Source organism: Cucumis melo, chromosome 3 (genome assembly GCF_025177605.1).
Source record: "Cucumis melo cultivar AY chromosome 3, USDA_Cmelo_AY_1.0, whole genome shotgun sequence".
NCBI classification, from domain to species: domain Eukaryota; kingdom Viridiplantae; phylum Streptophyta; class Magnoliopsida; order Cucurbitales; family Cucurbitaceae; genus Cucumis; species Cucumis melo.
The window spans coordinates 2,273,721-2,299,915 of record NC_066859.1 but is presented as its reverse complement, the minus strand read 5'-3'; the positions used below and the strand labels follow the sequence as shown (position 1 = coordinate 2,299,915).

Here is a 26,195-nt window from a genome sequence, read left to right as displayed (position 1 = left end):
AGAAGTGCACGTCTCAGTAGTTGGGTTTAATTGTTGGTATCACGTAATTTGAGAAAGAAAGATTCTCTCGGTACCTAAGTCCTAAGTCACTAAGAGAATTATAAAATAGAAAAAGTCGAAAATCTAAGTTACCTCATATAAAGTCACAATGAAATGTATTTGATATGAGTTTTTGTAATCCTATTGAATGAAGGTCAGTCTCGAAGGGTCTTCTTTCGGCTATATATATATATTGAACTTCAAGTGTGACTTTAGACCGGACATGTGTAAAATATGCTCGGTTGGCTATTTGGTAAGGGTCGGCTTCTGTGGTTGACTTGCGCTTGGACCATATCAGTCCCCTTTTCTAGGCCCACTCCAATTTTATTTGTCTCTTTTGGTTCACATACTTATTATTTCAAAATGCGGATTATATTATTTTGGTCCAAATCCAAAATCAATACTTGTGTCAAAGAAAAACTTAAAATAAGGAAAGTAAAAATAAAAACTGAATAGTCATCCAAAGCACACGAGATCTAACTGTCAAAGAAGAGGAACAAAGTTATAAAATTTTCAGATTCATCAAATTACCACCACCCTCAAAAACACAATCGAAATCAAAATCAAAATCTTCTCGAATAGATTCATCTAGGCACCAAATTTAAATATTAGAAGAATAGAAAGAAGTGCAAAATTTTAGAGATTAAAGAATAATTTAAGGTTGTGCAGTGTACAAATGAAACAATAATGTGAAGTAAGGAAGTGGAGTAGCGTAGATTCCCGTGCTAAAGCGGTGGAAGACACACACACCCGCCATCTTCCTTCACTTCCGCCTCCTCTTCCCTAGGGCTCCCCATCTCCGTCTTCACAGCTTACAATACATTGCACTGACATCAATAGCATTTACACCTCTCTCCCATCTTATTACTTTCATTTTCATTAAACCCAACGCAACAATATCCCCCTTTTGTTTATATCTAAATCCATGCTTATTCCCTCAATTAATTACCCTTCCAACAAAAAGGAAAACAGATAAAGAAAAGGAGCTTTTTGGAGTGGGAGATCTCTGCAAATTCTTTAATGTTTCTCTGCTAAACATGTCACGCTCTTCATTCATCTTCTTCAATTCCCTTCTCCCATTTTACTCTAGTTTCTTCCTAGTTTAACCATTTTAACCCAAACCCACTTCTCCATTTCTCTGGATATGGCGAATTGGGGCGGAATTGGGAATCTTGCAATCACACCACTTGATCTTCAAAAAACAGAGCAACAACATACTACTAAGGATCATGAAGATGGGGATGGAGTTAAAGCCAAGAGGCGGCCACGAGGGCGGCCACCAGGCTCCAAAAACAAGCCGAAGCCACCGATTCTCATCGCCAAAAACACTCCCAACACCCTTCAAACCCACGTTTTCGAAATCGCCACCGCCACGGACATTGCCCACTCCATTTGCACCTTTGCCCACCGACGCCGCCGTGGGGTTTCCATTCTCAGCGCCACCGGCCTCGTCGATGACGTCACTCTCCGTCAACCCCCCGGCGTCATCACCCTCCACCAACGCTTCGAGATCTTGTCTCTCTCTGGCGCTTTCCTTCCCACGCCTTCCCCCCACGGAACTTCCGCATTGACCGTCTATCTCGCTGGCGGCCAAGGGCGTGTCGTCGGAGGCCTCGTCGCCGGCCCCCTAATAGCTGCCGCCCCCGTCGTAGTAGTTGCAGCTTCATTTACCAATGCTATGTATGAAAAACTGCCGATGGAAGAAGATGAAGAGAAAACAGAGAAGGATAAGCAATTGGAAGAAAACATTAACGGAAACAATTCAATGGGAGAATCGTCATCATTGGCAGCAGCAAGTTCTTTGGGAGTTCATAATTTGACTCCTAATACTCAAATTTCACAAGAAATGTTTTGGGCTCCTCCTCCATCTTATTAAATCAAATGGTATATATTATATAAAATATTGGGCTTTCATATTTGTTTGGTACTAAATTAAGTAACAACCACTTTTGTTGGTTTTTGAATTGTCATTATTTGCCGATCATGGTTAGACAATATGTTTTTTTGTGTTGTGAAATGAAATGTATGGGTTTTGTCTGATAATATATGGGATCATTTTGTGTACAATGAACAATATAATATTGTGTATATCAAAATATATTATTACTGTAATAATAGTTTTGAGGTTTGAAGGTGAAAATGTGGATGATGCATTGGAAGAAAGAAAGAGGAAGGATATGGCGGTGCATTAATTTCTTGACATACTGTTTTTTGATGTCCTTTCACATTCATGAGCCTATAGTTTTGGGGACAGATTCGAGAAGTTGTCATATACAATCTTTTTTTTTCTTTTTTTTCTTTAGTATTTGAGTGCAACAAAGAGTTAAAAGCAAAGCATGATAAGATTGATGATGCTCTTCATTCCTAGGCACCATATTTTAAAAAGCGTAAATATAATAAAATTTACGTAATTGTTTTTTTATCGTTTTGATACTCTTATGGTCTATAGTTACGACCAATATGTACAATATGTTACACCACTAATAGATTTATCACTAATATTTTAATAGATTTTGTTACATTTGTAATTTTTTTTCAAATATTGCTATATATGCTAATAGTATAGGCTTAATTGCAAATATAACGTTAGAATTAAAATTGTCTCCTTGGTTGTTAGAACTTGTTTAGTATGTTTATGAACCAAATTTGGAAGGTTAAGATTCTCTTAAACCTATAAAATTTTATGAATTGTGTTTAAAAAAAGAAGAAGAAGAAGAATTTAAATCAATGAAAAATGGCAAATTAAGTTCAAAATACACTCCATTAATTAATTGAATTAAATACATTAGATAAACTTAAACATTTTATATAATAGGTAGTACATAATACTTTGTAGCAAAATTGAAAAACATATAGATATTATAGATCTGAGCCCAATGAATTCACATTGTCTCCTTAAGATAAATTTACTCACCCTATGCTTGAGTTTTGAGAGTAATTGTCTCCTAGGATAGAACCGATCACCTTTCTTCTTAGAGTAACACCGCGTCTAGAAGATAAACAAAAGGAACTTTGTGAATCTACCGAACGTCAATGTTGTGGATAATCGAGAGAAAATCTTTTGAAAGAAGACAAAGGATTATGGAAATTGATCTTCTTCAACCAAATAGAAAAAATCGTATTTATAAACTTATTCGTGGTCATTCAAAAAGTCGTATCCTTTTCCTATAATACTTTTCATGAAGTGATGCTTCCATTCATGAAGAAAAACAATTAGCTATTAGTTTTCATGAGTGGATGCATCACTTTTTATGAAGAAACACAAATAATAACCATTTATTCTAACAATCCCCATGTAAATGGTAAATTGACAAATGGAAGAAGATAAGCGTTCAGTATTTCACCAATGGAGAACCTGCATGAGGATAAATAATATGAACTTTGAACTTTCCCTAGTGAACATCAATCAAGTTTACTTGGTTAATCAGTGGACATGATACCTTAAACTGTCAACCGTTCTAGAGTAAACTAAAACAATAGATATCACAACTAAAACAAATAGATATCACACAGCTTCTCATTATAATAAAGTTTCTTCTCATGATTGTGTTCGTTTTGGCCTTGAACACTGCCTAGTCTCATGAGTGTTTTAGAGAATTCGCCTTAAAATTCTCATAAAAGTGGCCCCTTTACACTCACGTAGATGATTCTTGTACAAAACATCGTATATACTCTTTTTTTTATTGTACAAAACATCGTATATACTCTTTTTTTTATTAATAATTATCACTTACAGAAATCATTAAAAGCATGATGCTTACCTTAAAACCATACTAGCACTACTTCATCATTTGTAGAATGAGTGAAAGATTTTAATGCAGTGCTCATTATGTTATCTAGAGATCGGTTTTTCCATTGAATCTAGATCTTGGGATCTCCCGTCAATTAGGTTGGGTTTTCTATCTGGGTAATTTCATATTATATGCTTTAATCTCATTCTTTTTTATGAACTTTCAACCAACTCCCTAGTTAGGCATTTAGTAAGTGGATCCGCAATATTATCTTTTGACCTCACAAAGTCAATTGTGATAATTCCATTAGAGAGTTGATTGTATTATGTCTCCGTCATATATGTCAAGACTTACCATTTTACATAATATTTCGTGCCCTTCCAATAGTTGTTTGGCTATCACTATGTATACATATTGTAGGCATCGGTTTATACCAATTGGGAATATCTTCCAAAAAATTTCAAAGTCATTCTGCTTCTTCTCCAGACTTTTTTAGAGCTATAAATTCAAATTTCATTATGGATCGTGCTATACATGTTTATTTGGAAGATTTTCAAAATACAGCCCCACCTCCAAGGGTAAAAATGTAACCACTTGTGGATTTAGAGTCTTTAGTGCTCGATATCCAATTGGCATCACTATAACCTTCAAGTACAGGATAGCGAGTAATAATCCATAATTTTTAGTATCTTTAAGTATCCCAAAATTCTCAAGATAGCTTTTCGATGATCTTGACCTGGATTACTTGTATAACGATTTAACTTGCTTACAGCATGCGCTATATTAGGACGTGTACAACTCATGATGTACATTAAACTACCAATGATGCGAGAGTATTCTAATCATGCTATACTATCTCCATTACTTTTACCTAAATGGAGATTAGCTTCAATTGGGGTCTTTGCAATCAAAATGTCATGTTTTTTTTTTCATATTTCTTCAGCATTGTATCAACATAATGTGATCAAGACAGCACTAACCCTTGTGGGGTTCTAGAAATTTTAATACCTAGAATAACATCTGCGACACCCACGTCTTTCATCTTAAATTTGTTGGCCAACATTTGTTTGGTAGTCTTAATAATATTGATATTGCTACCTATAATTAGCATATCAACATATAGGGTCATTCTCGTTGCTTTTGACATATATACATTTTTCACATTCATTGATTTTAAATCATTGGCCATCATTACACTGTCAAAATTTTCAAGTCATTGTTTTTGTGCTTGTTTTAGTCCATGAAGAGACCTAATTAATTTGTAAACTTACTTTTCTTGACTGGGGGAAACAAACCCTTCAGGTTATTGCATGTAGATATTTTCATCTAACTCACCACTTAAAAATGTCGTTTTGACACTCATATGATGTATCTCAAATCCATGCGAAGATGATATTGCTATGAGCATGCGAATGGAAGTAATTCTAGTAATTGGTGAGTATGTATCAAAATAGTCAAGTCCTTCTTGTTGCTTGTAACATTTGGCGACAAGTCTTGCCTTATATTTATCTATTGACTCATCAATCTTCATTTCTCATTTGAAAATCCATTTGCAACCAAGTGGTTTACTTTCTAATGGAAGGTCAACTAGCTCCAAGTATGGTTATGCATAATGGACTCAATTTCACTATTCACAGCCTCTTTCCCAATATGGAGCTTTTGGAGAAGACATGACCTCTTTAAATGTTTGAGGTTCGTTTTCTAACAAATATGTTAAAAAAATCAGATCCAAATGATTTTGAGATCCTCATCCTTTTACTTCGTTTGAGTTCCTCATTCTTGTTTAACTCAACATTTGATCTATTTTGAGATTCACTTGTTATAGTATCAAAAGAACGTTTTTGTGATCTTGCTTCACAAGACATTTTGTGTGGAATAACATTCTCAAAGAATGTTGCATTCCTTGATTTCATGATCGTACTAACATGTATATCTAAGATATCTGATTTATGAACTAGAAATCAATATGCACAATTGTTGCTAGCATAACCAATGATTATGCAATCGACAGTTTTTTTGTCCTTTTTTTAACCATTTTAGGTTTAGGAACTGTAACGTTTGTTAGACGCTCCCACACTTTTAAGAATTTGTATGAAGGTTTACTTTCTTTCCATTTTTCATAAGGAATATTTTGTGACTTCTTATGAGGTATCCTGTTTAATAAGTAACTTGCTGTCAACAAAGCTTCTCCCCACAAATTTTTGGGTAAAGCTAAACTTATAAGCATTGTGTTCATCATTTTTTTAAGTGTTCGTTTTTTTCGTTCAGTAATTCCATTAGATTGAGGTGAGTAAGAAGCAGTAGTTTGGTGAATAATACCATGTTCTGAAAAAATTGTTCAAAAAGAGGATTGTATTCATCACCTCGATCACTCCTTATTGCCTTAATTTTTGTGTTAAGTTGATTTTCAACCTTTTTTTTATAAAGCTTAAATACTTCAATGGCATCATCTTTGCTTTTCAGTAGATAAACCTAACGATATCTTGTGCAATAATCTATAAAAGTAATAAAATACTTTTTCCACTTCTAGTTTGCACAAATTTCAAGTCACAAATATTATTGTGAATTAACTCTAAAGGTTTGGTAATTCTCTCAGTTGAATGAAAAGATGTTTTGGTCATTTTTTATTCCACACACACTTCACATCTATAATTTGTATCAAAAGTGAATTTTGGAATCAAGTTCATATTAATTAGCCTACGCAAAGAATTAAAATTGACATTTCTTAAGTATGCCATGCCAAACAAATGACTCAACAATATAAGGAAAAGTAGATACTTTATTATTAATAATACTTTTAGGTACATATGTGATTACACTTAATTTAAATAGACCATCACTTAAATAATCCTTTACAATATACATCTCATTCTTAGAAAGCACAAATTTATCAGATGCAAAGACCAACTTAAAGTCATTCTTACTAAGCAATGAAACAAAAACTAAGTTCTTGCGAATGTCAGGAACATGAAACACATTGTCGAGGGTAAGTTCATTGCGAGAAGTCATCTTAAGAATCACTTTTCCTTGTCCCTCAACCTTTGAAGTAGAGGAGTTACTCATAAATAATTGTTTTCCACTAGAGACTGACATATATGATGTGAACATATTCTTGTTGGCACAAATATGACGAGTAGCCCCAGTGTTTACCCGCCATTCCTTGGAATTACCCACCATGTTACATTCTGAAATGATTGCACAAAGGTCAATATCTGCAACATCATCTGATACTTCATCAACTTCTGTGATATGAGCGTGAGCATGTTTTTTCTGAAAGTTCTTTGGCTTACGACAATCCTTAGGTTGATGTCCCATATTGTTGCAATTGAAGCACTTCCCATTGAACTTTTTTGTGAATTACAATTTTTTTATTTGAACCTTCACCAGAAAACTTTCTTTTTTTGATATTTTGTGGTTTATTTTCCACAATGTTGGCCTTGGGATCTAATGTTACTATCCATAATACATTTTTCCGCTTTTTCTATTATTCTCTTCAATCCCAAGTCAGACCACAAGTTTCTCAAGTTTTATCTCTTTACGTTTATGCTTGAGATAATTTTTGAAGTCCTTCCATGAGGATGACAAATTTTCAATTATTGATGCTACCTGAAAAGACTCACTCAAAGTCATATTCTCAGCATGTATATCATGTAAAATTACCTGGATTTCTTAAACCTGAATGATTATAGTTTTGGAGTCCACCATTTTGTAATCCAAAAATTTTCCAACAACAAATTTCTTTGCACCAGCAACTTCAGTTTTGTACTTATTCTCTAATGAATTCCAGAGATTTTTTGTTGAATCAACACTACTATACACATTGTACAGTATGTTGTTAAACCATTCAAAATGTAATTCTTGCAAAACTATTCTACATATTTCCATGCATTAACTGCAAGTTGCTTTTCTTTGTCAGTTTCTCTTGTAGGTAAAATGGGAGCATCCTCCATGAGAAGCTTTACCAAATTTAAAGTGGTGAGGTACAACAACATCTTTTGTTGCCAACGCTTGAAATCGACACCATCAAGATTTTCAGGTTTCTTTCCATGGACAATACCAATTATAGGAACTATATTAAAGTTTGTTGAGGTTATATCTTCGAAACAAGATAAATCAAACATATAATTTTAAAAAAAAAATTGGAATGGATCGAAACAAATGAATATGCTACTGAATGAATGCCAAAATAATAATAATAATAATAAATAGCAACCAAGTCAATATGGTTGTTATCGGCATTCAAAGGAAAATCGTAAATTAATACAATTATTTTTCTCACTGCATACAAAAGAAAATATTTCATAGAGAACCCAACGTCAAAAAAATAAAATTATTCAGTTTTTTTTTCCTTTTAAAAAGGGTCTGTATAAAACCTGAAGAAAAAAATTATATCTAAATTTTTGGGTATTAGAAATCATTCTATTTTGTTTGAGATCGAAATTAAAGATCCTAAGATTGTTATGAAAATTATCAACACAACAAAACAGGAAAAACATATAGATATTATAGATTTTGGCCAAACGAATTCACGTTGTCTCCTTAGACAAATTTAATCACCCTAGTATTTGAATTTTGAAAGTAATTGTCTTCCAAGATAGAACAAGTCACTTTTTTTTATGGGTAGCACCCCGTCTAGAAGATCAACGAACTAAACTTTGTAGATCTATCGAAAATCAAGATTGTGGATAATAGAGATAAAATCTTTTAGAAGAAAACAAAGGATTATGGAAATTGATCTCTTCTTCAACCAAATAGAAAAGGGTCGTATTTATAGACTTATTCATGACCATTCGAAAAGTCATGTCTTTTTTCTATAATACTTTTCATAAAGTGATGTATCCATTCACGTAGAAACACAAATAGTTATTAATTTTCACAAAGTATCCCATCATGACGTATTCATTCATTAAAAAATATAAATAATAATAATTTATTCCAATAAAGTTAACCTTAAATTACTCCTAATTATATAAATAATATCAACTGTCGACTTTACACAAGTTCCCAAACTATCCAATCAAGAAAATAACAAAATTCAAATGAGAAAAATCACACCTTGGACCCAATTAAAGATGAAAAAAAAGCAGTTGACCTACTAAGCACATACCAATCTTTCTCATTTGATGAATAAGGCATGCTCTAAACTATTTTATGGTATGTTGGGATTACATTTTTCAAGTGTCTAATTTAAAAACAAGTTTTTTTTTTTTTTTAAATAAAAGTGTTTGAAAGCCATCCAAAATAAATCTTTAAGTGTATTTTAAATCATTTTTAGGAAAAATATTTTAAACAAAAATGAGTTTATTGAAAAAACATGTTTTTTTAAGACCGAACCCTTAATCTAAAAAAAAAAAAAAAGAGATTTTGGGTCAAAAACCCAAATTGACCTCCTTCACCTCAACCTCTCTTCGTTTTGACAAATACATTATTACAACTTCATAATTAATTAAGAAGTAAATTTATCATGTTTCCAAGAACTCTTATTAAAACCAAAATGGAGTTTGTGATTTAGGCATTAGAAGCATTATATATTTAGACTTAATGATGTGGTGTTGCTCTCCTTAATTCTCATATTTGGAAACATGTTTTTAGGGCATTAGAAATGATTGAATATTCATGTATTATGTGGATGTGGAATTTATAAATATGTGAAAATAGGAATATTGAAGAGAGTTCTAAGGAAAAGTAGAATAATCTAAAAAGTTAATGGGTCCAACCCAAACACACACTAATCAAATCTCCAACCTCTTCTACTTCTACACTAAATTAAATTATTAAATTATAAAAAATAGTAATAAATCTGGAAGCTCCCAAATCCAAAATAACAAAAACATATATACATTTATTCTTATAATACAAACAAAAATAGTATGTGAATATATTTGACAAAACCGTTTGGAGAAGAATGCCATACCATATCTTTCTTATTTCAAATCCCACTTTCTTGGACTTCCTCAATTATTGCACTTTCTTTTAAATCTCTACCAAGTTTTAGTTTTACTTTTTCCTTTTTTTTTTCTTTTTTATTTTAAATTAAATCATTTAGAAAATAAACTATCAATTAGTCGCTATCCATGATAACTTTTAATTTGAAAAATTTTGATTCTTAAGTTGAAACAATCTATGTCCTAACTTAATTTACCTTATTTTTTATACTTTCTATTTCTATAAGTAGTAATTGATCTTGGAAAATGGTTAATTGAAGAAGATTGTAATTTTACTAGTTGTTCTTTTTTTTTTTTTTTTGCTTGCTAACTTTTTCATCTATGATGATTGACTAAACTCTGGTTTCCTATCCAAAATAGTGACTACATATGTGATTTTTAAGTCTTTTATTAATTTTTGTACTATATTTACAATTATGTTATCCACGTGCTATATTTCTATTATTTTTTGTTTAAAAATATCATTGATACTCTTTTTTTTTCTTTTTTTGGTACTTTTAATAAACCTCCGATGTATTTTAGGCCTCAAGTTTATTATTGATTAATCTAAAATGTAGAAACCTTAGGATTTATACGTAGGGAGATAATATCTTGATTGGTGGATTGATGAGGTGAGCTCATTAATATTTCAAGAAAGAGGAAAGGGGTGAGTTGATGAGTTAACTGACCCCAAACTTTGCAATTTCGATATCTCTACTTTGCCGACATTGTATGCAGTATGCACCCCATGCATGTGTCCAAAAATAAACCTTACAAGTAGTATGCCCATACCCCCACACAAGTCATGCAATCTTAAAGTGCTTAGCCACACTAAACATTGCGTACTAACGTAGTCACGCCATTATATTTCCCGATAAGTCTTTAACCATATTCAAAAAGCAATAAAATATTTTAGACATTCACTAAATGGTATTTCAAACGCAATTAAATACAAATAATATAATCCCATCAATCCTCCCCCGTCCTTCGCTTTAATTTAAAATGTCATTTTAATCTTTATATTTCCAATTATGTAATGTCAAATTCTTGTTTTTAAAAAAGTGTCAGTTTTTTAAAATTTGTTTCCCCAATATTATTATTAATTTTGTGGTGAATATGGTAACAATAATTTCAGTGAATAAGCAAAAACCACAAAAACAAAAACATCAAACGACACAGTTTCAAGATGCCACGTATCATCCCCAACAAACTAAATTGTGTGGTCGTTAACAATTTGAAAGCCTATCCACTGCCTACATCGAACTTTGAACTCTCGAAACTTCATTCTTCTTACTACAAAAATATCCTCTTCCCCCTTTCATTTCCTTCAACTTCTTCTATCAAACAGTTAGTGAAACACACTCCAAATTCCTCTCTAAACCCATGGCCACCGCCGGAGCCGTCAACAGAATTCCGGTAATCCAAATCTTTCCCACCATCACATTACTTTACAACAACCCAAGTCACTCTAATCTTCTCTGTTTTTTCTAATTAGAATTCTTGAGTTTTATGGATTAGATCATCGGAAAGATTTCAACTTTTTTACTTCCCTTGTTAAGTTATGTTGAGAATTTGAGATCTTAAAGCCTTCCCCTTTTCTAGATGTGTAATTATGTTTAGTTCGGTATATTTCAGCTGAGTTTAAATGGTGCCATTGCTGGGCCTTCAGTTCAAAGCTCTACTTTCTTAGGCAGCAACTTGAAGAAAGCCAACTTCAGATTTCCCAATTCAAAGGTCTCCTCAGGAAGTAGCTTCAAGGTAGTTGCTGTTGCAGAGGAGATTGATGAAAAGAAACAAACTAACAAGGATAAATGGAAGGGGCTTGCTTTTGATATATCTGATGATCAACAAGACATTACCAGAGGAAAAGGAATGGTTGACTCACTCTTTCAAGCTCCTACTGGAGCAGGAACTCATGATCCTGTTCTTAGTTCTTATGAATATTTAAGTGCTGGACTTCGTCAGTAAGTGTTCGAAAAAGGGTAGATCTTTTTTATGTTTGTTTATCTATGGTTTAGTAATGAATGGAACTGACGATCTAGAATATTTGTGGTGTTGATTTTGATGATGATATAGGTACAATTTAGACAACGATGTGGAGGGTTTTTACATTGCTCCTGCTTTTATGGACAAACTAGTGGTTCATATCACTAAGAACTTCATGAAACTTCCCAACATCAAGGTTCAATTCTACAGAAAACTGATTTACTGTTTGTGTTTGGTGGTTTCATTGCTGGGTTTGGCTATTTCTTTTATTTGTTGATTGATTTAATCATTCTGCCTTAGGTTCCTCTGATTTTGGGTATCTGGGGAGGCAAAGGTCAAGGAAAGTCCTTCCAATGTGAGCTTGTCTTTGCCAAGATGGGAATCAAGTTCGTTTCATCCTTCCCCATCCTTTTTGTTTTAGCCATTTCAACTGTTCTATGCTAACATTTTGTTTCATTATTTCAGCCCCATTATGATGAGTGCAGGAGAATTGGAGAGTGGTAATGCAGGAGAACCGGCAAAATTGATTCGACAGAGGTACCGTGAAGCAGCAGACATAATCAAGAAGGGGAAAATGTGTGCCCTCTTCATCAATGATCTCGATGCAGGAGCTGGTCGTCTCGGTGGCACTACCCAATACACTGTGAACAACCAGATGGTCAATGCTACCCTCATGAACATAGCTGACAACCCAACCAATGTCCAGCTACCTGGAATGTACAACAAAGAGGAGAACCCTCGTGTTCCCATCATTGTGACGGGTAACGACTTCTCGACGTTGTATGCTCCTCTCATCCGTGATGGTCGTATGGAAAAATTCTATTGGGCACCTACTCGGGAAGATCGAATTGGTGTGTGTTCAGGAATCTTTAGGAGCGACAACATTCCCAAAGAAGACATCATCAAGCTTGTTGATACCTTCCCTGGCCAATCCATTGGTAAGCTTCAAGTGTAAACTATGAGTCAATATTTTGAATTCATTTCCCTCCTTGTAAACTAAACCATGATCATACAGATTTCTTTGGTGCCCTAAGGGCAAGAGTATACGACGATGAAGTGAGGAAGTGGGCTAGTTCAGTCGGAGTAGAGAATATCGCTAAGAAACTTGTCAACTCAAAGGAAGGACCACCAACATTAGAGCAGCCAAAGATGACCCTAGAGAAGCTCCTCGAGTATGGAAACATGCTTGTTCAGGAACAAGAGAATGTGAAGAGAGTCCAATTGGCTGACAAGTACTTGAGCGAGGCCGCTCTTGGAGATGCCAATGAAGACGCCATAAAAAGGGGCACATTCTATGGTTAGCTCCCTTTTGATCTTTTATAGGTGTTTAATTAATAAGTATGAAAAAACAAAAACAGCTTCTTCTAAGCTGGTGTTTTTGTTTGCAGGCAAAGCCGCGCAGCAGGTGAGTTTGCCTATTCCTGAAGGATGTACAGACCCAAATGCAGATAACTTCGACCCAACAGCCAGGAGTGATGATGGAAGCTGCAATTATGTATTTTAGGTTCCTTTTTAGTTGTGAAGTGGAAGGTCATTTTCCACTCATGCTTAATTAGGAAAATACTGTCTCCTGTTTGTATGAAAATATCCACCGGTTAGCTTTACTCTATGCTTTAAAGTTGGTGTGGGGTTTCAGTTCTTATTTCTTTGTTTTTTACCTGTTGCCACAATATTGAGATATTTCGTTTGTGTTGGTAGATAACAGACTAGTGTCTCAAAAGTTTTTGTGATATTCAGATCCTTTCTCAGACTTGTTGGTTATACCATTCATCCAGAGAATGAATGCAAAATCATTGAGGGTCGAAAACCTCAGGGGTGTCAAGAAGTTGGAAGGTGCAGAGTTGGGAAGAGTTATGAACCCCTCGCTACAAAAAAAAGAAAAAAAAATCAATTTTAAACCTTATTAAATTCTAAAAATGTGAATCCTAAGAGTTCACAACTTTTTAGACTTCATAACTTTACGTCTTGCCTTAAACACCTCATTAAAAGACAAAAGGATTCCAAGAACCACATCACAATAGAGATGATGAAACTGTTCCATTAGAACAAAAGCAAAGCAATGCATCTGGTATTCATTTTACCTGTAGTATAGACCTGGGATATGACCGAAGGCAAGAACAAACGGCAATATTACCGTTGAACTTGCAATTAAAAGAAATGGGAAAAAAGTTTCAAAATAAGTGGTTGATTTAATAGTTTCAGTCAGAGTTCATGTGATGGCAATCTCGAAGGGATGCAAAGAATTTTTCAGCATAAAAAGCTCAACTAAGATATCGTTAAAAGTTAATTGAGGGGTGTCTCCCTCCATCGTTAGCATATACAGCTTTAATTTGAATAATCTAAAGCGCAAGTGACCTAAAAGCCTTGTAATCTACAAAACTAATTTGCTTACCTATAAGATACACTGACCTGGTGACCTATTCTACTACAGAGGCATACAACACTCAATCTGCTCTTGAAGAGCTAGAAAAAATCATACCATCTACAAGGTAAATCGACACAAGTAAGACCACCGACCAATAGAAATTGTGTGACTTGCTTGCAGGCATTGCTAGCTTCGTGTTATGAAATATTGTCATCTTCACTCTCCCGTTGCCTTTTAAAAACCTCCAAATCATCAAACCCTGCACATTTGAGAGACAACTTTAGCAGGGATTGTGGTATCAGGGTCAGATAATCAATAAAGCTATAATAGAGTAATCACCTGCAACCAAGTCATCATAACCATCATTCTGAGGTAAACGCATAGGGGGGCTGAAGGGAGGATTCTCAAGTACTGTCCATTCTAGATTCCCACAATCCTCTGCACTTAAATCCTTTTTCCAAACCCAGTCGTCAACAATGCCGAGGCCATCAAAGGAAAGGGGGTCAGTTGGATAATGTTCGTTGACGTTAGTGGCCCTGCCAATAAATTAATTGGAAAAACCTTCAGGAATGTCCCAACCTTTCAAACAAGAGACTCATGGTGTAATGACCTTTTTGTTTGACTTACATTTGTTTAAGTTGCAAGTTGGAGCGCACAAATACAAGGTCACTAAGACGTTGATGTTCAATGTGATTCCTAGTGTCATGTAACTTATCAAAAAAGACTTGATTTTGCTTGAACCCCACTGAGGAGCAGGTCTGACTCAGAATTCGAGTGGCCAAGCGAGTTAAATTTGGGCAGCCTCCTTCTCCACATGTTGACCACCACTCAGCTACAAGAAACATAAACAAAGGTAAGGATTCAACAAAAAGATCACTCAACTAAGAAACCAAAAAGAATATATTCATGAAGATAAAGTCTCGCTCTAGACATGTGTCGAAGATAGCTAAGAAACAGATATGCTCCAGATTAAAAGTTTATTTGAGTGGGACATGAGAGTCATGCAGAATGAAATTTAATGGTCAGTATAATTTAAAACACACACATACACACACACACATTATCTAAACATAGATGCTTCACAAGTCCCTAGCATGCAAGTTATATAAACAATCTTAGAATGTGTAATGGGCCAATATCTGCCATTGCCTTGTTCTAGGTTCGAAGCACTTTTCAGAAACGCAAGTCAGTCCATATAAACAAGTTGGTGAAGTGCAATGGTGCATAATGGAAGCTAAAAATCAGCAGTAGATTAGACCCTCACCTGGAAGCAGTGTCCCTCTTGCTCTAATAGCCGTCTTTCTTGCAAAATCTCCACTAGCATTCTTGTACGAGGTTATTTCTTTAATTATTTTATCTTGAACATTTGTATCAGAAACCAGTCTTTCAATGCAATCAAACATCCCTGATAGGATTTCACCATGCATATCTCCTTCAATGCTATAAAAGTACTTGGGGTTCAGGTAGAATCCAGCAGCACAAAGAGGATGACGCCAATGGTGTTCCCATCTCTGATCTATGATGTTCCAGTACACCATGTATCGATCTCTGTTAATAAGTTCTGTCTTAATTGCTAGTTTAGCATTATACATTGCTGCATAAACGTATCCCATTGCAGGTCTCTTCCCACTACCCACTATCCTTAAAACTCTCAAGAGAGGGTTTGTCAAACGAATAATTGAATTGCATGAGGACCAAAATGATTCACTGCTGATTAAATCCAACATTTCAAGTCCCCCTGGCCTCTTCGAATATGGGCTGTCCATCCATTCTTGAGAAGTAACCATGTTCTGCAGACATCGTTTCAGATCAACCATCCGATTCAATGTGGCGAAGTTTGTGGCAGATCTTGTGAGACAAGGTTCTACAATATCGTTTCCAAAGGTACACTTCCTGACCATGTTTAAAACCATACTATTGTTATAGACAAATCTTGTAATTGATCGAGCCTGCTCAATCACAGTATTTACATCCTCTATGTTTCCAATATCCGCAAGAATCAAATCCACACAACTAGCAGCACATGGGGTCCAATAGAGGGTTGGATATGTATCCGAAAGTTTTCTACCAGCAATAGCAAAATTTTCTTCAAACCTAGTAATCACCTGCACAACATGTTTCACCCCTACTTGTTCAACCACCTTTTTGAGTAATTCGTAAAGCAAATCTGGGGAATCCATAATCCCAGATGCATCCACAGATTCCAAAAACACCGTTCCCTTAGGGCAATACACCAAAAAGTTGAGCATGGTCCGACCTGCTTCAGTACACCACTGATCAACCATGACAGAACAACCAGTCATTCCCCATGTGGCTTTGCATCTGTCAAAATCACCCCTCACTTCTTCCACTGAGTTCTTCAATATCCAACCCCGAATATCATGGTATGAAGGTGGTATAATCCCAGTGCCTGCTAAAGCAATTGATTCTATCATAGGCTGGAAATAGGCTGAGTTTACTGCTTCTAGAGATGCTCCAATGTCATACAAAAATCGCCCAATTGCCATATGGACTTGGTTACGATCCCTATTAGAATCTAATATACCACCACCATTTGGAATAACAATCATCTCTCTATCCAGGCAAGAAGAACTCTTACCTTTACTACCCTTTTTTCTTCCCACTTTATTACTTGTTCCTTCCTCATGAGTTAGTAACAAAGCTGAATTGGTGTCAAGGGGCTCAGCAACTTCAATCAAATGAATACTAGAATCCATATCCATATGATTAGAAATTGCATCTACCTCAGCAGTCATAGCATTCACATTAGTCATCTCTTCATCAAGCTTCTGTCTTTTCCTCTTCTTCATCATTACCCCATCTAAACTCTCTTGCATTATATTCTGAACCTCAGGAGGAACACTATGACAAGTAGAAGCATTACCCTTTTGACCAGCAAGATGTTCTTTTATTCTATGAATCCCACCACCCTTAAAAAGTTTGTGGCAGTATAGACATTTAAGCTGTACTCTATCCCCATTTTTAAACATCTGACAGTGCTTCCACGCAGGGTCATGTTTTTGGGGCGTTATAGGAACTGGTTGCAACCCAGAACTCATTTTCGCAATTTCAACAGACAGACACCTTCCAAAATTTAAAACACGGGTTGAATAAATTTCCGTTGCAAGAAAATCAAAAAACGAAACCGCAATTTTTTCAAACGAAGACGTTCAATCTCGAGGTTGTTCATAAAAATAAAAAATAAAAATAAAAAATTAGAAAGCATGAATGTTATAAATCGAAAGCTGATAAATCTATGGAATTTAACAGTATGAGAGCAAAGAGATTGATTGATAGAAGCTTACTGGAAAGTTGAAAAGTTTGTAGAAGGAAGGCGGGTTCGGGTTTGGGGGAAAAGAAAAGAAACCGAGTTGGGTTTTAGGGTTTGAGTTATGAAGTTATGAGTTGTTAGATTTGATGGGAAGGGAAATGGTGGTTTTCTTATCGCAACCGGATGGGCCGGTTAGGGCAATAACATCCGGTTATGTTTACTTGATTTAGCGTTGGCCCACCGGATGATCCGGTTATTAGGTGGCATCTCTTTTTCCGAACCGGATTTGTTGTAAACGCAACCGGAAGCCGCTAGACCGGACGCCCAACCACTGATGACCGATAACTGGTGAGAGTGATTTAATTGGATGCTGCACCCCTTTCTTCCTCCCCCAATTATATTTTGACACGTTTCAAAAATAATAATTCCTTTTTTTTCTTTTGACAATGAACTATGAAATATTCCCTTTATTTTCTGTTAAAGTTACTCTCTTTATTATTATTTTTTTTTTATAAATAAAAAGGTTTAAAATGTTTTTGGCTGTCTATCAATTGGGTCGTTGAATTGATATTTTGTTTAAATTCAACATAATTCTACACTCAAAATTAATGATAATACATATCTAATCAAAGTGTTTCTTAGTACAAATTTGCAAAGAAAACTAAATGAGTAATTGGTGTTTGAAATCATACTAACTAATTAAATAATGGGAAAAAATATCTTATAGGCAGTTAAGCACACTCTCTCTTGTAATGTACAAAATTTAAAAGGTTTAATTTAGGTTTATAACTATCTTTGTTTAATTTTACTCATTTTATTTCAATGGTTCAATTTTAGACTTTATACTTGACTTTCAATAAATCTTAAATTTAGTTTTTGTTTATTCTGTTTGTTTTTATTTTTTTTAAAAAAAAAAAACTTTTGAAAACATATTAACATATTGTATTTCTTTACATAAAATTTATGAATGGGTAATAATTTGGTTTTTGAATATGCTACTTCATAGGTGTGTCATCCATGTTTAATATTTTGCAAATATACTTCAAATTTGGATTTTTAATTTCTTTTTTTATTCCATATTTGTCTAAACAATCAATTGATAGAGAAAGATAACACGGAGAGAAAGTGGAGCAATAGGTGGTGGTGAAAATGGTGCTGGACAATACTAGTTGGTGAAAAAGAGATGTTGGTGGAAAGAAAGAGAGAGAGAGAGCAGTTGATCGATAACTAACGACTGTATGTGTAACAGGTGAGAGAGGTAAGCGACGAAGAGATGGAATAGTAGATGATGACAAACGGTGTGGATGAGTGTTGGTTGGTAAAAGAGATGTGTGTATGGGGTGCAAAGAAGAATAGCTCAAGTTTTTTTTAATCTAAGTGTATCGTTGTACAATATATAAACTTAGATAAGTGCATCATTATCAAGTTTTTCTCTAATATAGTAATAAATTGTATAAAGTTTATCAAATGACAAATTTATCAATCAAATTACTTTTACAATTGAGGTCTATTAAAATTTATACATCAATGAAAATCCATTGACTATAGCGTTCGATGTAGCTGTCATTACACACAAATAAGAATAACATTAACTTTACAGATTATTCTATCATAAACATAATATTCAAAATAAATGATTAGTTTTACTTTGAAATGAAATCATTTCTCCTTCTTCGTTCATAAACCGTTTCAAGAATTACAGTTCCACAAACAAAAAATCATGACGCCTTTAAATCAGGAACCCACTTTCAACTTTCTTCATCATATTCTTCTTTCACACTCCCCACTTCCCACTTTCCTTCGCAAAAACAAAATGTTGAATTACTCATTCTTCTTCTTCTTCTTCACTTTGTTTTTGTTTCCTTTTGCAGGTTTGTGTTCTTCATTTCATTTCATTCTATTAACAGGGGAATTATGTTTCTACACTTCCTTATGATTTATACATTCTATTGTTTTGATTTCCAGATGGGGTTCAATTGATCATCGTCAACAACTGCAAACAGAGCATCTGGCCCGGAATTTTAGGAAACGCCGGCCACCCAACTCCCAGAGACGGCGGATTCTATCTCTGCACAGGAGAACAGACAGTAATTGAAATGCCGAAAAGATGGTCTGGCAGAGTCTGGCCAAGACAGGGCTGTCATTTCGACCTAAAAACCGGGTTCGGCTACTGTCAGACGGGGGACTGCGCCGGTCTCCTCCAATGCAGAGGAACGGGTGGGGTCCCACCGGCGGTGGTGGAAATGACACTAGGGACCTCAAAATCGTCAATGCATTACTACGACGTGAGTCTGGTGGACGGATTCAATGTCTCGGTGGAGATGGCTCCGATAGGCGGGGGGTCGGGTGTGGGGTGGCGGCTTGTGCGGCGGATCTGAACCGGTGTTACCCGTCGGTGTTGGAGGTGAAGAGAGAGGGGAAAATCGTAGGTTGCAAAAGCGGTTGTTTGGCGGCGAAATCGGCTAAGTATTGCTGTAGAGGGGAATATGTAGAGGCGAAAAAATGTAAGTCGTCCATATTTGGGCATTTATTTAAGGCAATATGTCCTATGGCATATAGTTATGCGTATGATGAAATTACGGGGCTTAAAGTGTGTAGGGCACCTACATATGTTATTACATTTTGTCCTCCTACTTCTATTTGAAAACAAATTTATATTAGTATTTGATTTTAATGTAGTTATTTAGAAGACGTGTAATTGAAATGCTTAGCTTATAAATCAAATAGTTATTATCATGTATTTAACGTTTTAAAATATTTTGTTATATTTGATGTTATTCTGTTTTGATAATACTGTACTATAACAAAGTATTATAAATACTCTCAATTACCATCAGATTTAATCAATGAGAATACACTTCAGTTATTAATCATTGGACATTAGTTTTCATGGTATCAGAGTATTCTTGACTTGTGTCTTCTTCTCCTTCGATCCTTTCTTCTTTCTTCCACCATGGGAACCGAAGCAAGTTTTTCTTCTTCAACCTCCAAAGAACTATCATCACCCCTCTTCCTTCTAACAAATATATGTAACCTAATATCCATTCGGCTTGATTCAACCAACTACACCCTCTGGAAGTTCCAATTTGAACCTATGCTGAAAGCGTTGTACGGCTTTATTGACGAATCCTTTCCCACACCTCCGAAGACGATTTCAAACTCCACAACTGTGAGTTCCTCAACAACTACTCAGACCACTTCGTCCTCAACAACCGAACTCAGACCACTTCGTCTTCAACAACCGAACTCAGACCACTTCGTCTTCAACAACCGAAATCAGACCGCTTCGTCTTCAACAACCGAAATCAGACCGCTTCGTCTTCAACAACTGAAATCAGACCACTTCATCTTCAACAACCAAAATCAGTAACCCTCTGTACAAAGATTGGCAAGCAAAAGACCAAGCGTTAATGTCTTTCATCAACCCTTACCTTATCTGTTGAAGCACTGACATATGAAGTTGGATGCAAATCTTCAAGTCAAGTATGAAAAACACTTGAAAGGCACTACTCTTCAAATACCAAGATAAATATTGTCAATCTAAAATCAGATTTACAACAAAATCTTAAAGAAACCAGATGAACTGATGGATCTATATATCAAAAAAATCAAAGAGCTGGAAGACAAGTTAGCAAATGTAGCAACTATTGTTGAAGATGAAGATCTCGTAATCTATGCCCTAAATGGCCTTCCAAGAGAATACAATGCCTTTCGCACCTCAATGCGAACAAGATCTCAACCAGTAAGTTTCTCTGAACTCCACATCCTCCTAAAGTCTGAAGAATCTGCAATAGAAAAACAAACCAAACGTGAAAACATCTCAATTCAACCAATAACAATGTTTGCAAATCAAAACACCAACTCACGAACACCTGGAAATGCACCCCAACTAAATCATCAACAGAATAACTACAGAGGAAGAGGAAGAGGTTGATCAAACTTCAACCAAGGGAGAGGTCGTGCACAATCTGATTTTGGAAATCGTCCGTTCATTCAATGCCAAGTATGTAATCGACCTAGTCATTCTGCACTTGATTGCTACAACAGAATGAACTACAACTATCAAGGAGAGCACCCCCCTCATGGTTGCCCAACAAAACTCCTAGTCATTCTACACTTGATTGCTACAACAAAATGAACTACAACAATCAAGGAGAGCACCCCCTCATGGTTGCCAACAAAACTCACAGTACCTTAACACTCAGAACTATCCTTCAAATACTTGGCTTGCAGATTCAGGATGCAATGCTCACGTTATTGTAGATTTTGGAAACCTCTCCATAGCAAATGAATACAATGGTGAAGATAGCTCCCTTACACCCTAAACTCCTCCTTCTCACTACGAAATCTCATGTATGTCGCAACCATCTCCACAAACTTACTATCTCTTCATCAACTATGCAAAGATAACAATTGCTTAATCACCTTTGATACTAACAAATTTACCATTCACGACAAAACTATTGGCAACCTTTTATTCCAAGGCCCTAGTGTGAATGAACTTTATCCAATCACTTCATATGTCTCAGATAAAAAAAAATTCTCCAACTGTTCATACTGCAATCCAGTCATCCTCCAAGATCTCCTCCACCCTATGGCACAACCGACTTGGCCATCCTTACACACAAGTATTAAACACAGTTCTACATTCCTTAAACCTTCCCTCCTGTACAAAAACCTGCATATGTGAATATTGCTTATATGGGAAGATGCATAAACTCCCTTTTTCCCACTCATATTCTACTACCATGCTTTCCTTACAAATCATTCACACTTATGTATGGGGCCCTGCCTCTGAAATATCAATAAATGGTTTCAAATACTATGTCTTCTTTGTTGATGACCTCACCAAGTATACCTGGATTTTTCCCATAGAAAGAAAATCCGATGTAACAAATGTCTTCAAACACTTCAAACCACTAGTAGAAAATCAATTCTCCTCTCGCATCAAAACTCTTAGATCTGATGGAGGAGGTGAATTCATCAACCAAGACCTATTATCCTTCCTCACCGCAAATGGAAAATCCCACCAAAAGTCATATCCCTACACTCATCAACAAAACGGTGTAGCCGAAAGAAAACATCGCCATATCATAGAAGTAGCCATCTCCCTAATGACCCGTGCCTCCATCCCAACCAAATTCTGGTCTTTTGCCTTTGCCACAGCCCACCATTAGAAAAATGGGTTTTAACGATAGACAATAAGAGAATGGGGTGGGATGAGGTGTCGTTAAAAATAAACATAATGAATTTTTCTTAACACAAAATTCTCAACATAATTTAAGTTTTCTTGACACAGTTTTCACGTCAACAAAATTTTTGTGTCATGAAAAACTTTTTCAAATAAAAACCACCTGTATAAAAATTGTTGAATTCCTCTCTTAAAAATAAATACGTTTTCCCTCTCTCCACTATATTGACGCTAACAATATATCTCCACTAAACCGTTCCATTTGCATCGCAAAACAGACGAGTTGAAAAGAAATCCTTGCTGTCAAAACAGTTCTCCAGTCGTCGCCGTTGAACCCAGTCCTCCAATCTTCGTCGTCGAAACTTGATAGCATCGTCGTCACGATTCCCCGTCGAAATGCCATTCCCCATCGATTTGTGTTTTAGAAACCGTCGTCGAAACGTTGCACATTTGCAATGCTGTCGAAATCAATTTCTGGTTACCTTCGTGAAGCTGCGCTGTGTATTGCTTCTACTCGCTCCCTCCTCCGTACGATTCGTTCCCTTCACTCTCTTTTCTCCCATTTACATTTTTTTTGCTTGAGTTCTTTGATTGCTATTTTGAATCCTCTTGAATATATAGTGCAGTGTCTTTTAAAATAATAAAGGTTTTAAGTGGAAAAAAGTGGAATGAAATAAGGGATGTTAAATTTTGTTAAGTTTTTTCTTTTTGTTTAATGGTTGAGAGATTAAATATTAACATCAAATCTTACTTGTTCCTTCAAAATAGTTGCAAAGCGGCCTGACAGACATCTCATCTTTTTTTTATTTTTATTTTAGATGCTTCTTTTTTTTGGGGTTTGGAGTTTGAGGTACTACTTGGTAGGTATGTGGTTCGTTTGTGTGAGGAGATTGAGAAATATATTTGTATTGGTGAATCAAATGATTTATGCTTATAAGGTGTTTGATGATATGTCTCAAGAGTTAAAAGCCTTTTTGTTTTGCCTTATATTTGTTTTGCATTATATATGTATGTATGTGTTTTTGTTTTGTTTAGGGTATTTTTGTTTAGCCATAGAAAGAATTCAATATGACGAGTATGACTTGTAGGGTGTGTGTCTATTGTTTTTTTTTTTTAATTGTAGTTCTAATACAGAGATAAAAGATATGAGATTGAATTTAAACTGTTTGTTGAAATACCTTTACTTTATTTCTTCGATCACCTTCCAAACAAAACCCAAATTTTCCCATCTATATATATATAATCCTTGTTTGGATTTGTTTCTACAACCCATTGGCTCAAACTGACTTCTTTTTAGAATCAGAAAAAGTTACGACTATTTTTTTCATTTTTTGTAAAAAGGAGTGGTTAACCTCTAAATTATTTATCATCACATCCTCAATGAGTAGGGTCTATGGATAAATGTTAAAGGGAAGTTTCAAAAACCTCCAGTCTAGCATTTCCTACCAAAATCCATGACCACTATTTAGCTTATATACATTCAAGATATAATTAATTATCTCACCCATTTTACAGTTTAGCTTATGTACACTCAACAAAATCTTTCTGTGATGGGCTGTAAATTATTGAAATTCACTGCCTAATAACATTGGAATTTACTGCCTAATAACATTTTACAGTTTGATGGAAAAACCTGCTCTGTGAGGGCACAACCAAAGGCTATGTATCTGGTATGTCGTTCTCCCTCTTTCATAATACAATAATCTGTTGATTTGATTTCTTATTTTATTGAGTTTTTTGAGTTTTCCTGAATAGGGGATAGGTTTTTAGTTCTGGATATTGTGTAACTTAACCAGCCTTTTCTATTGTGGAGTTCCATTTGTAGCACATACTAATCTAGTTTGATTCATGGTGAACTGTTTATTCTTCACTTCCTCTTAGACTCAATGGAGTGTATAATACACTTGGCTTTTCAGTAAAGTAAGACAGTACATAATTGTGTGGATGACCAGTTTCGTAACTTTCTTCTAGTGTAAGCTCGATCACATCTTGCAAGAAGATTCATTTTTGGGTCACTTGAAGAGTTTCTTTGGCACCGTGTGGAATGCTTTTTTGTAAATGCTGGGAGAGTCATATGTATCTTTAGTTGGTGTTATTGTATTACTGATTGTAGTAGTAACATTTATTCCTAGGAACATCCAAGAAGGAAAAGGGTAATAATTAGGCTTCTTCATGTTTCTGTACATCTTGCTGCAACACCTTTTCTTATGTTGTTATTGGAACTGGGATTGGAGACATGTGCCTATTATGATTTACTAGCAACATCAGGTACTGTAGTGAGTTCGTTACTGTTTAATGCAGCCTTACCAGTTTTTCATGACCACGAGAAATGATGGGAAAAAATATAGTTATACTTCACTGTATTGTTTTAGCCTTTTAGGCGTACAATAGAAAAAATGAGAATTTGAAGAGATTTGACTTCTTTCTTGTTGGAGATTATCTAGAAAAAGGAGGGGTTCAATGTTTCTGATTATGTAGTATTAGTGGTTGAAATTTTTTTTAACCAAGTCTCATGCCTCTACTTACACTGATCTTTGGTTCCAGGGAAGGAGATGTATCGTTGCCGCAAATTCCTGCTAAGTATTTGAGAATAAAGTAAACTCAGTTTTAACACTCGTTCAATATAGACACCCCCTACTTATTCTTATTTTAGATGTCAAGTAATTTTATCATATATTACTAAGGTGTATACAAGCACCTTTCATGTCTATTTCTTTCAGCCTAACTAAAAGTTTCTCCATGACTTTTGTAAATGGTTATTATTTTTTATCTTAGACCAAGAAGTCTCAATTATACCTTTGCTTGCACACATCGTGTACGTGAGAAAATTGATACTTAAACTGTTTGTAGAAGTGCCATCGTTGATAATAAACCCTGCTAATTTCTTCGCTCCTCACTCTGAATGTTTGGATTTGTAAAACCACCATTGTTGATGCTTAGACCATGTTAACTTCTTCGCTTGGTGCTCTGTGCGTTTGGGTTTGTAAAAACACCATTGTTAAGACTTAAATCCGCACTAAGTTATTTGATTGTTACTCTGGACGTTTGGGTTTTTAAAAATACCATTCTTGACTAGGAGTTCATTCAAAGTATATATTGTTATATTTTTAGTTTTTTTCACAGGGGCAGAAACTTGCCAATATCATTTGTCCAGAAGTACCTTATGAGAAAGCTGGATCACCCAAGTGAATCGGAGGTGAAAACAAAATCTCATATTCTTTAGTTTAATTGAAACTCTAATCTAAGAGCCTTTCCTGTTCATACTTGGACTTGTCATTTTATGTCTTATGTTTGTGGATTTATATTTGCAGGTTGAAGTCAAGCATATGGGACATCCAGTAGTTCACACACTAGATTTGCATAGTTTAGTTGATTTGTGGCTATAAAACAACATCGACCTCTGAAAAGATCCCGATATCGATCGACTCATCAGTAGAGGATTTCACTATGATTTGACTTTAAAGTGAATTTTCTTTTGTGCATTGTAGGCTATCACACTTTGGATGATTGGTCATTTTCGGTAAATTTGCAGGTAGTTGAAGAATTTTTGGACCGTGAGATCGATCAAGTCTACTTATAAGTCACACATACATGTATTACAATTAATTTATCTTTTCAATTATTGTAAAACCTTTATTGTTAATGTAAGTTACATTTTCTATTATCAATATAAAGATCTTTTTAAGCA

General features: G+C 35.1%; 4 protein-coding genes and 1 pseudogene across 9 annotated transcripts; 4 read left to right on the top strand and 1 right to left on the bottom strand.

The window, feature by feature from the left end:
• Positions 1–568: 568 nt before the first annotated feature.
• LOC103485519 (AT-hook motif nuclear-localized protein 22) lies at positions 569–1,957 on the top strand. Its single transcript, XM_008443166.3, has one exon. It carries the CDS (start codon positions 1,184–1,186, stop codon positions 1,913–1,915), a length of 732 nt encoding a protein of 243 aa, XP_008441388.1. The 5' UTR covers positions 569–1,183; the 3' UTR covers positions 1,916–1,957.
• An 8,972-nt stretch (positions 1,958–10,929) lies between these two features.
• On the top strand, positions 10,930–13,322 carry LOC103485518 (ribulose bisphosphate carboxylase/oxygenase activase, chloroplastic). 2 transcript variants are annotated; one of them, XM_008443165.3, is made up of 7 exons: positions 10,930–11,110; positions 11,330–11,658; positions 11,771–11,876; positions 11,981–12,066; positions 12,146–12,618; positions 12,696–12,977; positions 13,069–13,322. In XM_008443165.3, exons 1-7 carry the CDS (start codon positions 11,078–11,080, stop codon positions 13,182–13,184), a joined length of 1,425 nt encoding a protein of 474 aa, XP_008441387.1. In that variant the 5' UTR covers positions 10,930–11,077; the 3' UTR covers positions 13,185–13,322. The 2 variants fall into 2 exon arrangements, with proteins under 2 accessions (XP_008441387.1, XP_050937896.1); XM_051081939.1 differs by having other exon boundaries at positions 10,981–11,110; positions 11,315–11,658.
• Positions 13,323–13,911: 589 nt separating this feature from the next.
• On the bottom strand, positions 13,912–17,504 carry LOC103485517 (uncharacterized). 3 transcript variants are annotated; one of them, XM_008443163.3, is made up of 5 exons: positions 17,351–17,504; positions 15,310–17,129; positions 14,673–14,877; positions 14,385–14,581; positions 13,912–14,304 (listed from the first exon to the last, which is right to left on the bottom strand). In XM_008443163.3, exons 2-5 carry the CDS (start codon positions 17,102–17,104, stop codon positions 14,243–14,245), a joined length of 2,259 nt encoding a protein of 752 aa, XP_008441385.1. In that variant the 5' UTR covers positions 17,105–17,129; positions 17,351–17,504; the 3' UTR covers positions 13,912–14,242. The 3 variants fall into 3 exon arrangements, with proteins under 3 accessions (XP_008441385.1, XP_008441386.1, XP_016899434.1); XM_008443164.3 differs by having other exon boundaries at positions 15,310–17,220; positions 17,351–17,453; XM_017043945.2 differs by having other exon boundaries at positions 15,310–17,397.
• A 1,483-nt stretch (positions 17,505–18,987) lies between these two features.
• Positions 18,988–20,005, top strand: LOC103485516 (thaumatin-like protein; annotated as a pseudogene).
• A 2,689-nt stretch (positions 20,006–22,694) lies between these two features.
• LOC103485514 (E3 ubiquitin protein ligase DRIP2-like) lies at positions 22,695–26,195 on the top strand. Of its 3 annotated transcripts, XR_536865.3 has the most exons (6): positions 22,695–23,035; positions 24,127–24,177; positions 25,052–25,102; positions 25,631–25,703; positions 25,819–25,939; positions 26,040–26,195. XR_536865.3 is itself a non-coding variant. In XM_051081938.1 (3 exons), the coding sequence occupies exons 1-3, from the start codon at positions 25,020–25,022 to the stop codon at positions 25,891–25,893; spliced, it is 231 nt and encodes a 76-aa protein (XP_050937895.1). In that variant the 5' UTR covers positions 24,184–25,019; the 3' UTR covers positions 25,894–26,195. The 3 variants fall into 3 exon arrangements, 1 of the variants encoding a protein (XP_050937895.1); XR_007819357.1 differs by lacking the exons at positions 22,695–23,035; positions 24,127–24,177 and adding an exon at positions 24,184–24,775; XM_051081938.1 differs by lacking the exons at positions 22,695–23,035; positions 24,127–24,177 and having other exon boundaries at positions 24,184–25,102; positions 25,819–26,195.